Genomic DNA, 13138 nt, shown 5'->3' with positions numbered 1-13138 from the left:
GCTGTTTTTTGGCAGTAAATGAAAAAAAAAGAAAAGAACTACAATCCTCTGCCGGAAGAAACGCGCTTGTGATGTCATCAAAACGCGACTGGATAGCGTGTGCTTGTGCGACTTGCTGCTGGTGGCAGGTTTCAAACGTTATCGTGTAAATAATCAGTTTAGAAAGCGTTTAAAATGCCGATGAAAGGAAGGTTTCCGATCCGCAGGACCCTGGAGTATCTGCAGAAGGGCGACATCATCTTTAAAAACAGAGTCAAGATCATGACGGTGAATTACAACACACATGGAGAGCTGAGCGACGGAGCAAGGTCAGAGCTAAAGGCTAAAGCTGCAAAAAGCAGATATTTACAGATGAGACATTGTAAGAGGTTAAATGCTCTTACTTCATTGACTTACAATTAATTAGACAAAAAACCAGCTGTAATTGTGGTTTGTGCAAAGGTTTGACGGCTACACCAGCAACTCATTGGGTTTAAACTGAATTAGGACCAAAGCTGAATCAAACATCTGTTCAATGTGATACCAGTTCAAGATATCCACTGTGTGAAATGTCATCAAGACATAGCAGTGTAGGAAATACTGTGGGAGTAAAAAAAAAACAAGATCTGGGAGGTCAAGATGAAACTGTACCTGGCTGCGAAGGAGCAGGGAAGTTTAGTTGATAGAGATGTGCTGTGATGTACAAACTATCAAACTAAATCTACATGACCGAGTCATCAGAGGGAAAACCAATAGCTGAGACGCAACATTCAGAGTCTATAGTGTACAAAAAACATCTGGGTAATCCACAGTTGTTTAAGAAACACGTGCTGTGAACAGATGAAGTTAAAATTAAGCATTTTGGCCACCTTTGCAACCATAATGCATGTACATGGAAATATTCTGCCTTGGGGTTTGAGTGGCAGCAAATGACACAGTGAGTTTTATTTTATGTATTTATTTTATCAGCTAACAGTGCACAACAATAAACATTGCTCTAATGCACCACAGTTAGCCCAGAAAAAAAGCTATACTCTAGTCTGTACTACAGACTATGCATATGTAGTTCTGAGTCTGGCTACCTCAACAAAAATCCAACATGAAATATATAAAGAAGCACAAATTGAAGTTTTCCACTGAGAATCATTGGATATTCTGGATGTTGGATGTATTCTGCTGGGTTTTTGCACATGCCGCTGCTATTATTGTTTTTTTTTTTTCTATATCTTTATATCATTGACGTAAAAACCACTGTGTTAAAAAGACCATTTAATCCCCATGAGCATTGTGGACGTGATTTTTTAATTTGTTTGAATTTTGACAAAATGACTGTTACAGTACAAGTATGCAACGGCCTTTGTACAAGTCAATTCATTAAAATAAGTGCATGTTGTTTTTAAGCAGGGTTGTATAATCTTGTCACTGTCTGCCCTAAAAAGGAGCATTGTTATTATTTTTATGTGTGTTTCAATACTGTGATATAGTTTGTGTCAAATAATTTAAAAAAAATGGGTCAAGGCAGGTAAATTAAACATTTATGGCGTGGTTTATTCAGGAGTCCAGGAATTTTAAAAAACATATATTTTTTTATAACAGTTTGTTTGTAAAAGTGATGAAGAAAGACTGAACACCTGTTTTATAAAACTTTCTCTCTTTTTGTTTTGCAGAAAATTTGTTTTCTTCAATATCCCTCAGATTCAGTACAAAAACCCGTGGGTCCAAGTGATGATGTTCAAAAATATGACGCCGTCCCCCTTCTTGAAGTTCTACCTCGGTTCGTAGTTTGGCACTTTTTTTCAACATGTTCAATAACAACACTAATAATCATCATCATCATCATTTTTGTTTTCTCAATTGTTATCATTATTTCTACAGTTATATAATAGATGTATGCATTTACCTCTTGTCTCTCCTGTAGATGACGGAGAGCAGGTGCTGGTGGATGTAGAAGGGAAGGACCTAAAACAAATTTCACAACATGTGAAGAAGATTTTGGGAAAATCAGAGTAAGATATTCAGTATTTAAATGTGGACCATGTTTCCTAACACCTACATGACTGTACACTTGTGATCAGGACTCTTTTATTTTATCATGAGTAACGCGGTTGTAATTTCATTTCACTTTGCTAAGGCGAATCACTTCAGTAATTTACAGCGGGGAAAATAAGTATTGAACGCGTCAACATTTTTCTCCAAATATATATTTCAATATATTTCTAATAGAGCTATTGACATGAAATTTTCACCAGATGTCAGCAACTAATGCATACATACAAAGAAATCCAAACATTTATGTCCATAAATTTAGTAATGTGTAATAAAGTGAAATGACACAGGGAATAAGTATTGAACACATGAAGAAAAGGAGGTGCAAAAAAGCTAAAGAAGGAAAGTCAAGAAAGCAGCTGGAGTCTGTCAGTGTTTAGAAAGTAATCCTGTCTCCTAATCCGTGTAAAGTAATATCAGCTGGTTTAGTCCAAATTGACGCCTATAAAAAGCTTTCTCGTTACCAAGGTGTCACACCAGAGGCATCTCATGATGGGGAAAAGCAAAGAGCTTCTCAAGACCTTCAGAAACTAATTTTGCAGAACATACTGATGGCATCAATTACAGATGATGTGTCTGAATGCACCGTTTTATCCGTTAGTGCTGTTATCCAGAACTAAAAAGAACAACATTTTACCATAAACTGGCCACGACCAATCACAAGAAAACTAAGAAGAGTTGTCGAAGAGCTGAGGAGCCCTGACAGAGAGATTTAGAGAGGTACAGTTATTTAAAAAAAAAACAATGAGTAATGCATTTAACCACCATGGCCTCTATGCATGCTCACCATGCAAGTCTATTGACGCGTTCAATACTTATTTTCCCCGCTGTATATACTGTAACTTAATGGGATTCAGCCTTGAAGCCCAAGTAAAAGTAACACATAAAATATATGCACTGATGGAATTCAACCATGATTTATCTTCTTTATTTACACCTGTCTTCCTGTGAAAAAGGCTTGTTCCTATGGTGACCAGAGGACCGGTCTGTGTATTTACTGTACTCTCTCCGTACCCACAGAGAGGTGCTACAAGCTGAGGCTCGTGCCAAGATGCAGGCGTCCAATCCTGCCAACTTCGGCCCAAAGAAGTACTGTCTGAGGGAGTGTATCTGTGAGGTGGACGGCCAAGTACCGTGTCCTGGCACCACGCCGCTGCCCAAAGAGATGACGGGCAAATATCGAGCCCAGATGGCAGCGTCACAGGAGTAAGAGGCTGAGAAGGAGAGAAGTCTCTTGTTGACTTTACTGGACTATGTTATTATATTATTATTATTGTTGGGTTTGATTTTGTACAGTTACATAAAAGGACTAACACGTTGAAAAATATGCACAAGTGACTGGGTACCATTATTCAGCGTGCACTGAAGATCGTCAGTTCCTGGACTGACAGGCCTCATCCCATCATAAATCCAGCACAAACACTTGTCAGCGTTGATACGTTGAGGCAGGTTTGGACTTCCTGACATCACACCTTGTGTTTGTACGTGACGATACCCGGTTGAAGACTCCTCACATTCACGTGAGCTGAATATTGCGATGTAAACATTCAAATAAAACCTAAATTTGAGAAATGATACCCATAATATCTTTAATCTAAACAGCAGCATCAAGTTTAGATTGATTAAACAGAGGTTTACCACATCTATAAAAAAAGAGAAACAACCATATTTTACCGTAGACAACTTTTTATTGGTGCCGAGATGGATTTTTCTAAAGTTAATAAATCGATGTCTGTGTCCAAAATTTTAGTTTTTATTTATTTTTTGCAGTTATTGTTTCTAAATGCAGAGGCGTTAGTCAAATTATTTCCAAAGCTAAAACCAGCTGCTAACTAACAGTAAGAAGCTCCTCGACTTAAACTCACACCGTCACAAAACACTTATTGTCACATGTTTTGCCCAGCCAGATGATCACACGCTGCTTAACGGACAACACAGAACACTTCGGTCAATGAAGAGAAATATGGACACTAGTCTGACAGGAAAAGCACAGTGAGATTCATGTGAGGACTCGGCACTGTGAGTAGTAATACTTGCTGGCATTCATGTAGTGTAAATATGTCTAAAATGTTGCTTTGAGTTTTTGATTTAGTCTTTTCATTTCTGTACACACTGGAATTTCAGTGACTTCTGGTGCATTTTTTTTTTTTGAAGTTGCCTACAGTGTGCCTTGGCAGATAGTGTTCAGTATGTACATGTGTGAATGGACTTGTCAGATGAATCTACTGAACAGATAACATGCTTTACATACAGATCTTAAGTCAACGGTACAGAACAAGAGCAACTTGTTGAGATTTTTATCACTTTGTCTAAATTCATAGAAAAACAAAAGCAGGAAGACGAGCTTGGCCACAAGCTGGATGTTGAAGACCGGCATCAAACAGCACTTCAAAAGACGCCACGGACACGTGAATCATGCAACCTGTGCTCAGCTGGATCAGTAGTGCCACTGTAAACAACAAGATCACAACCAGCAGGGGTCGCACAATAGGACGGGACATTTGGGGAGGGGGGGTGGGGGGCCTTTTGTTCACTTGGCTCTCTGTGGCATCTTAGAAAAATGAAAGGTCTCCAATGCAACCCTGTGAAAACCAGAGGCACAGAAACTGAATCTGTTAGATCGTTTCAACCATGCAGACAGAAAGCGTCGCCTAACAGGAACAGGTTAGCATTCACTTTGAATTCAGTTTTGCAGAAAAAAAAGAAGAAAAAAAAATCACTGAAACTGAACTTGAAACTGTTTGAACAAAAACTTATCATGTGTTTTCTACCATAAAAGTACCTGTAGTTATTTGCAGTGTGATTACTGATTGAAAGCGTTCCCTTACAATCATAAAGATGCATCACTATCAACATGACTGACCAGCAACAAAAATGGCTTTATAGTGTGTGTAATGAGCCTTTTAGTGTCCCTTCCCCACAGCAACAATGAGAGGTTCAAGTGGTGTGACTGAATTAGTAATGATCCGATTCCTCCAAACACCAGGCTGCAGAAAAACAGTCTCAAAAGTCAGATTCCATTTGTTTCTCATTAATCAATGAGGTGGTTATTTGGTCTGTGGCCCTGTTTGGACAGTTGTGCATGGTTTGGTTCTTTGGCGTCAGTCAAATGAACAGCAGGAAGTTCATTAACCACAGATTAATTGAAGTTGTAGGAATTAAAAAAGGAACTTGACAGATTTTAGAAGTTTAGAAGTATGTACTGATGATAGGTGAAAATGTGTTTTAAGTCTTTTGTGCCTCCAGAGGGAGCTGCACTAAATCTGTTAAGTTGGGAGTTAAAAATTTGCCACAACTAGTGTAACAGAAAAATCTCTGAACCGTGATAGGTGTGCTGTTATAGATGTATGCACTACGTTCTGAGAAAATGAATGGAATTTAAAGATCACATCTCAGGTTTTCATGCATCAATCTGGTCACAGTGCAACGTTTAACTGGTCGAGTGCTCTTGATTTAATTTAACTGCAAAAAAAAAAAAAAAAAAAAAGCTGAGCTATTGTAACATTCAAAGTTTCTGCCAGAGAGCCAAATCACACATCCTGACTTCCACAAGACTCAACCCACTGTCCTTTTTTAAAAAAAGTGGCATTCTTGATTTGTTCCTGTTTGCACTGATACAACAGTATTAATATCTTCAGCAACACTTTCTGTACAAATGCGTTTTTACTTGTGGTGCTAAAAAAAACTGTGCATGCTGGGATGCGCTCCAGCCCTCGGTGACCCTGTGCAGGATAAGTGGTTTAGAAAGACGTTTGGGAGTTAACACAGTAGTCACTCCAGACTACTTGATCTTGTAGTACATTTAAAGGGATAGTTCAACCCAAAATTGAAATTTCACTCATTATCTACTCACCCTCATGTCGACTAAGGGCTGGGAGAAGTTTCAGAGTTATCCGTGGCTTCTCTGAGTTACAGGGGGTCTCGGCGTAGCAGTTCATGTCCATATAACGGTTGCAAATGGATACCAACTGTCTTCGTAACAAAAAGACACACCAAAAAACATCCAAATATGTCCCTCTTGTATTGAAGCCCCGAAATGCGAAATTGTCCCGACAAACCAGGGTCTGTCCTCTTCCCAGTTCGTCCGAATTTGAGAGCTTCGAGAAGCTTCCGCTACAAAACAAGCTTGAAATATACTTATTTAATTTTTTTTGGGACAATTTCGCATTTCGGGGCTTCAATACAAGACGGACATTACATACGAGCAGCATGGAGGTATTTGGATGTTTTTTGGTGTGTCTTTTTGTTAGGAAGACAGTTGGTATCCATTTGCAACCGTTATATGGACATGCACTGCTACGCCGAGACCCCCTGTAACTCAGAGAAGCCACGGATAACTCTGAAACGTCTCCAAGCCCTTAGTCGACATGAGGGTGAGTAGATAATGAGTGAAATTTCAATTTTGGGTGAGCTATCCCTATAATTTCAGGACTAATCTAACCTTCCTGTGGTGCAGCAGACCTCACCCAAACTAAAACCAGTGGGCTCATCAGTCATGTGAAGGTAGCTCGCCTCGCAGGACTTGGTAAGTAGCAGGTGATCGGTGAAGAAAAGGTGTCAGTGCTTCTTCTTCTTCTTCTTCTTCTGTTCCTGCAGCGTGTGCTGTAGCTCTCTCAGGTTCTCTGACAGCAGCTCCACCTCGTCCAGACGGCCGCTGAGCTTGGCGTCAAAGATGTAGGCCCTAATGTTATCGATCTGCTGCAGCAGCAGTTCCTCCTCGATCATGTCCAGATCGGGCAGAGCCTCGTCGTCGTCGTCTCCGTCGAAGGGATTGGTCGAGACCCCCGGAGAACTCCCCGCCGCCTCCATGAAAGGGTTTCCCGAGTCAGCGTTGTCGTCGTCGTCCTCCTCCTCAAACGGGTTTCCTTGAACGGTCTCGGCCTGTTGCTCTTCCTCCACGTCTTCATCAAAGGGGTTGTATTCTTTCTTCCCGTTGGTTACTTCTTTGTGCTCCTTCTTGATGTCCTCGAAGAAAGGGTTGGACGGATCCTCCTCGAGGGGGGATTCGTCCTCATCGAAAGGGTTTAGGGAGGCGCTGTTCTGTCCTTCGCCACCGGGGGGGGTCACGTGGCCCCCCAAGCTCCTCAACCTGGGCGGCGACTCCTCCTGAGCCGTGAGAGCAGGGAACGCTCTCAGGGACGACGACGGACTCCTCTCAGCTGTAGGCGTCAGATCATCTGCTGCGTATGCTGTGTCTTCCTCCTCCTGGAAGCCGCCGGCCGGGCAGATGTCCAGCGACCTCGCCCAGGAGACGGGGGGCAGGGCGGAGCCCAGAGCGGCGGGGCCCCTCTGCTCCCGCTCCTCCCGCTCCCGGGCCTCCAGGCGGCTGAACTCCCCCTGCTGCAGGGTCTCCTCCGCCGCCAGCTTCTGGGAGAGCGCGATGGCCAGGCTGGTCTGCTGCTGGTCGTACTCGTCCTGCAGCTGACGCAGGTTCTCCTCCAGCATGGCCACCTCGTCCGCCCGCCGCGCCTCCCGGGCTTGACGGAGGAACGACTGGATGTTCTCGATCTGCTGCAGCAGGGGGTCCTCCAGCTCGCTGCGCGTGTGGACAGAGTCTGCGGACGGCAACCAGCCGCCGGCTTTGGTCATGCGCGGCGGCCCTCGAGGCGGCTGCGGCAGCTCGCCGTTGGTGCTGCTGACGGGTGGACGGTTTCTCTCAGAGTCTTGCCTCCTCTTCAAAGCCTCCTGAGCTGCCTGTTGGGGCGAGACGGCACATGAAGTACAAACATTAAAGGGATAGTTCACCCAAAATTGAAATTTCACTCATTATCTACTCACCCTCATGTCGACTAAGGGCTTGGAGACGTTTCAGAGTTATCCGTGGCTTCTCTGAGTTACAGGGGGTCTCGGCGTAGCAATGCATGTCCATATAACGGTTGCAAATGGATACCAACTGTCTTCGTAACAAAAAGACACACCAAAAAACATCCAAATACCTCCATGCTGCTCGTATGTAATGTCCATCTTGTACTGAAGCCCCAAAATGCGAAATTGTCCCGAATAAAATTAAATAAGTCTATATTTCAAGCTTGTTTGTAGCGGAAGCTCCTCTTCCCGTATTTGGACGAGCCAGGGTCCGTCCTCTTCCCAGTTCGTCCAAATTTGACAAACCAGGAAGAGGAGCTTCGAGAAACTTCCGCTACAAAACAAGCTTGAAATATAGACTTATTAAATTTTTTTCGGGACAATTTCGCATTTCGGGGCTTCAATACAAGACGGACATTACATACAAGCAGCATGGAGGTATTTGGATGTTTTTTGGTGTGTCTTTTTGTTACGAAGACAGTTGGTATCCATTTGCAACCGTTATATGGACATGCACTGCTATGCCGAGACCCCCTGTAACTCAGAGAAGCCACGGATAACTCTGAAACTTCTCCCAGCCCTTAGTCGACATGAGGGTGAGTAGATAATGAGTGAAATTTCAATTTTGGGTGAACTATCCCTATAAGTTCCTCTTTTTTTTTCTTTTTGACCAACGATAAATCAAGTGAGTCATATCAGTACATAATCTCACCAGTCTTTCTTGTTGAAGTCTCTTCTCTTGTTCTTGTTTCCTCTTTTCTTTCAGCTCTTCATATTTCTCCTTAGTGGGCAATGACATGAGGCCTAACAGCTTCTCCTACAACAGGGGGGATAAACAGAAAAGAATAAGTGGATCCAGGGAGAAAGATGTACGTAGCAGACATGCTGTATAAATGCAAGAGAATAATATTTGGAGGATACATAATTAATTTCTCTGAGGAAGGTAGGTTGATTTCAGCCTTAGTTGTGTTGGTCTGATTTAAATTCATTGGTTTGTTTTCCAAGAAACTTTCCAATCCTCCCATTAGACAAGTCTGATATAAAGTGTTTGTCTGAATTTTAAACAAAGCTCAGCACAAAGTGTTACAGTGACGCTGCAAGTTAGAAGAAAGTGATTTTACTGACCTAATAGATGACTTATACTTATACAATGGAGGACAACGTGGAAAATAAACTTTACAACGACCACACAGCTTATCAACTGAGCTGTTGTGTCATATTATAGATGGTTTGGTGTTAATTATTGTACTTTGGTGAAGCTGAACTCTACAGTACATGTGTCTAACACTGTTGCACCAGTGCCTTTCTTACTATCAACCCATCGCCTTATCAACATTGAGAAAGACGCAGGAAGGATGACTTCTGTGAACTCTCCTCTAATATTTTCTGTCTAAATGTGGCATGTCTTCTTTCTTTTTAAAGAATTTTATAAAATAACACATGAACATGGGGTGTTTTCTATTATAATAATACTGGGGAATAAACAACAAATACACCTTAATATATATATTTAAAAATAATAATAATTTAAACAAAAGAAGGGCATTTCAGGGAAATATACATTTCCCATTGCTTCCAGATGTCTTCAAATTTAGATTGTTGAAGCCTCATTGAGAAAGTGATTCTTTTCATCACAAATATATCATTAATAATATTTTATTCGTCAATAGATGGGATGTCTGGCTCAAGCCATTTCTTTGTGATTGCTTTTCTAGTCATACAGTATATCTTCTTCTTGGTCTCACCTGGACAAATAGTGTGGCTGTATACCGGATCATCTTCTGCAGCTGGACCGCCTTTGGACGTGGTGGTGGGTCATTTTTAACTCCCAGTGTTAAAATCCTCTTACTGATTAAAAAAAAAGAAAATAAAAGAGAATCATCAGGAAGCAGCTTGTAAAATTCAATGTTTGACAAACATTGTTCAATTCTGAAACAGTCATTCAGGACAGAGATTTACCTTAGAGCATCGATTAGTTCATAGTATTTCTGTACTTCCAGTCTCAGTCCACCAGCAGTGTCAAGATTGTATGTGGTTTCTCCGGCACTGGGGGAACATGCAGCCATGACCGTGAGCAGTGAAAATGATAAACGCTTATCCAATAACTACTTTTTTTATATAAGACTTACTTGAGAGACTCGGCCATTCGAATGTACTCTGGAGCCTTTTCGTCCACTTTCTCCATGCACATCCTCAGCCTCTGACAGGAAGACAAGTTTTAAGCAAGTGAACAACAGGAAACCCCAAAAGAAAAACACGGCTTGACGGGAAGGATATAGGAAAATAAACCGAAGACAGCTTGAATAGAAAACACAGATTTTACTGCACTGCAACTGGGACCAGAATAAGTGGTAGATTGTGAGTTGAGTTCCCTTTAATTGACCAACCTCATAAAGTTTCACAATATCAGGCGTGTGGTCCTTCTCTTCCAGCTTTTGCTGTCTCTTCAACAGCGTGTCCATGCAGTGGTGGCAGCAGCGGATCTTCTCGTCATCCTTCTCCTCCAGCATGGAGGTAACGCTGCTCAGGCTGCTGATGCTGCCTCTCCTGGAGCCCATGCCACCACCGCCGCCGCTGCTGCTGCCGCCACCGCCACCTGCAGCCGGGGGAGACTGGGACTGACCGGGGCTCCCGTGCACGCACAGAGCTTCTCGTGTCCCATTGATCAGCTTTTCTGTGAACGGATCGAAAGGTAAAGACCAAGTCGCAACCAATGAGACACACACATTATGACAAAAGCACACTTGAAAATGCCACCTGTTGCTCATACGTACGGGCCAAAGGTATGGGGACGAACTCCATGCACTTCCTACACATGATGGACCCACAGAGGCGACAGTGGTGCCGTCTGTTACGAATGTTGAACTTGTTTCCACAGTCGGGACAGAACGGGACGTCTGAGTCGTTCACCCATGAAACTACAGACTTCTCAATGGCTGTAAAGGAGAATCAATGCCCATTAGTTCATAAAATTGCATAAACGTTACTGACATAGACTTAGAGATTTAATACTTGTGGCGGAAACAAACCTCTGATTTTTGCAGCATCTGAGTTGGTCCTGTCAAACGATGTCAACTGAAACGACAGTTTTCATTGCAAATGAACTGGCAATCTTAAACCCATCTCAAATCTAATTTAATTACAGGATGAAAATTATGGTTTGAATGAGTTTTACTATTGTTAAACACACCTTTTCCAGTCTGATGATGAGCTTGTTGACCTCAATGACATAATGATCTATTCTGGCTGCCCGGTGTTTTTTAAATACATCTAGATGACTTCTAGTTGCTCCTACAAAATAAAAGAGAGAAAGCAATTAGTGCACTCTTTAAGACAAATATCTTAACTTAGTTTAAAACAAGAAAATCCATTAGATTCTCTGGAAACAATATAATGGTCTCACCTAGTTCCTGAGGTTCCCACATATAGGGGTCCACTCCTCCATAGTAGAAGGACTCATAACTGCCAGTATCTGGTCTGTCCTCTCCATCTCTCTTTAACAGCTTGTCTTTGGCTTTCTTTGCCTTCTGGACCAAACCTGTGCACAAAGAAATCGGGGGAACAACTGACTTCATATGCAGAAAATGTAAAAAAAAAAAGAAGAAAAAAAAAAAGGATATTACATTGTATACACCAGAGGCAATTAATATTTTTATTTGAATGCACTCAATCATCACTATTTCAGTGATTTCTCTCTCCCTGAGAAGCTGCAGCAGCATTTTCTGCCAGTTCATCCTGGCAGCAGCTTCGCCTGCTCGTCACTATACTGCAGTGTCCTTTTATCTATATCAATGAGCTGCTTGCTTTTTTGTTATTTTCATTTATTTACGCTTCGCACATTGGATTCATATGGCTGTGAAGTCGACAAGCACAATATACAATATGACTCACTCTTGAGCTGTCCCCTGACATGGCGGTCGTCTCCAGAGTGCTCCTCTTCGTAGTGGTCTTGGAGCTGGTAGAAAGACTGGAGGTCCTTCAGGCACAGAGGGCAAAGGAAGCCCTCCTTCACTTCACCTGTGCCCTCGAAGGGGGAGGGGTAGCTGGAGGCCATGATAACAGTCAGATATGATGGTGTTGGACAAGAGGTGCAAGGTGGGAGGGTCCTGCTTTGGTCCACATGTCACGGGGTGTGCAGCTGCAGCCCACCCCATAGTAGCTCCATTGCGCCAGAGAAAATCCTGGGACTCTGATGAGTAAGACAGAGAAGATTTACTGGAAGTCAGACATGTGCCCTCGATAGGAGAGTGTATTTCAACCATTTCTCTTTTATTAATGCATAATTATAGTTACTTCTTTTTTACTTTATAAAAACATAATAAGATTTATACTACATGTACACATTTAGCAAAAGAGTTTGATTTGAATTCAATCCACTCGCAGAAAGCTACATCTGGTTGAATTATGGGTAACTAGGTTAAAATATAACAAACACACTTTTACGATTTGCACCAATCGTGGACATAAAACATCTTACAGTGTTTGGCCTTGCACTAACTTAGTTGACTGATCGTCTATTAAATGCTCATTAAAATGAACATGCTACATGTTTTTTCCAGCTAACGTGAACTACTTCATATCCCCAACAAACTCATGTTGTTTATCCAACCCACGCAGTCAGCGAAATACAAACCTATCTGTACGAGCAGCTGTGGTTAGCTCTGCTTGGTGTCTAACATCTGCATATAACGTTGCATTGTGTATTCAAATATAACCTATGTATTGTTGTATTCGTGTAACGCTGGTCGCCGTTGTTGTGGCTACTGAACAGATAATTTGACGTTAGCTGGACAATGCTAACAGTAGCAGGTCTCGCCTTCTGTATCCAACCTCCCTCCAAACAAGCTGTTAGAAACGAGGGGGTCGATAACTTCAACGAACGCTGATCAACACGTAAAGTCGTCGATACTTACACAATAAGAATGAATCCAACTATGACTGTGTTGTTGACACTTCACCCTGAATGTGACAGCTCGACAGCACCAGCTGCAGCAGCAGCAGCAGCAGCCGCCCGGTCATGTGATGAGCATCCAGTCGGTACGGGAGGAGGAGAGGGACAAACAGCGCGGAACTCACGCGAACTGGATTCCATCAGAAGCACCGCATCAAAATGTGAGTATCTCCCTCTCCCTCTCCCTCTCCCTTACCCCAACAACCACACCACAACCACCACCACCCACACATACACTGTGAGTAGGCCACATTGGTGATTAGCACCAGCTGCAGCTTATACAATGTGAATATTTGCTGGTCAGTAATTTGAAGGGGTTTTGGACAGAAAAAAAAACAGAAACAATTTGAAACTTAT

General features: G+C 42.3%; 2 protein-coding genes across 2 annotated transcripts; one reads left to right on the top strand and one right to left on the bottom strand.

Annotated features, from left to right (window-relative positions):
* The first annotated feature begins 76 nt into the window (after positions 1–76).
* mrps25 (mitochondrial ribosomal protein S25) lies at positions 77–3598 on the top strand. Its single transcript, XM_085782696.1, has 4 exons — positions 77–308; positions 1647–1753; positions 1898–1985; positions 3046–3598. The coding sequence occupies exons 1-4, from the start codon at positions 175–177 to the stop codon at positions 3233–3235; spliced, it is 519 nt and encodes a 172-aa protein (XP_085638822.1). The 5' UTR covers positions 77–174; the 3' UTR covers positions 3236–3598.
* A 2971-nt stretch (positions 3599–6569) lies between these two features.
* rbsn (rabenosyn, RAB effector) lies at positions 6570–12885 on the bottom strand. Its single transcript, XM_085782695.1, has 12 exons — positions 12744–12885; positions 11722–12019; positions 11234–11368; positions 11021–11121; positions 10860–10905; positions 10605–10766; positions 10218–10504; positions 9960–10030; positions 9790–9876; positions 9576–9678; positions 8543–8647; positions 6570–7719 (listed from the first exon to the last, which is right to left on the bottom strand). The coding sequence occupies exons 2-12, from the start codon at positions 11882–11884 to the stop codon at positions 6583–6585; spliced, it is 2397 nt and encodes a 798-aa protein (XP_085638821.1). The 5' UTR covers positions 11885–12019; positions 12744–12885; the 3' UTR covers positions 6570–6582.
* Positions 12886–13138: the final 253 nt, after the last annotated feature.

The sequence above is a fragment of the Trachurus japonicus genome, chromosome 7, assembly GCF_045865225.1.
Source record: "Trachurus japonicus isolate A0001 chromosome 7, Traja_1.0".
NCBI lineage: Eukaryota > Metazoa > Chordata > Actinopteri > Carangiformes > Carangidae > Trachurus > Trachurus japonicus.
Note: the sequence above shows the minus strand (reverse complement) of the source record. Positions and strands in the feature narration are given on the sequence as shown.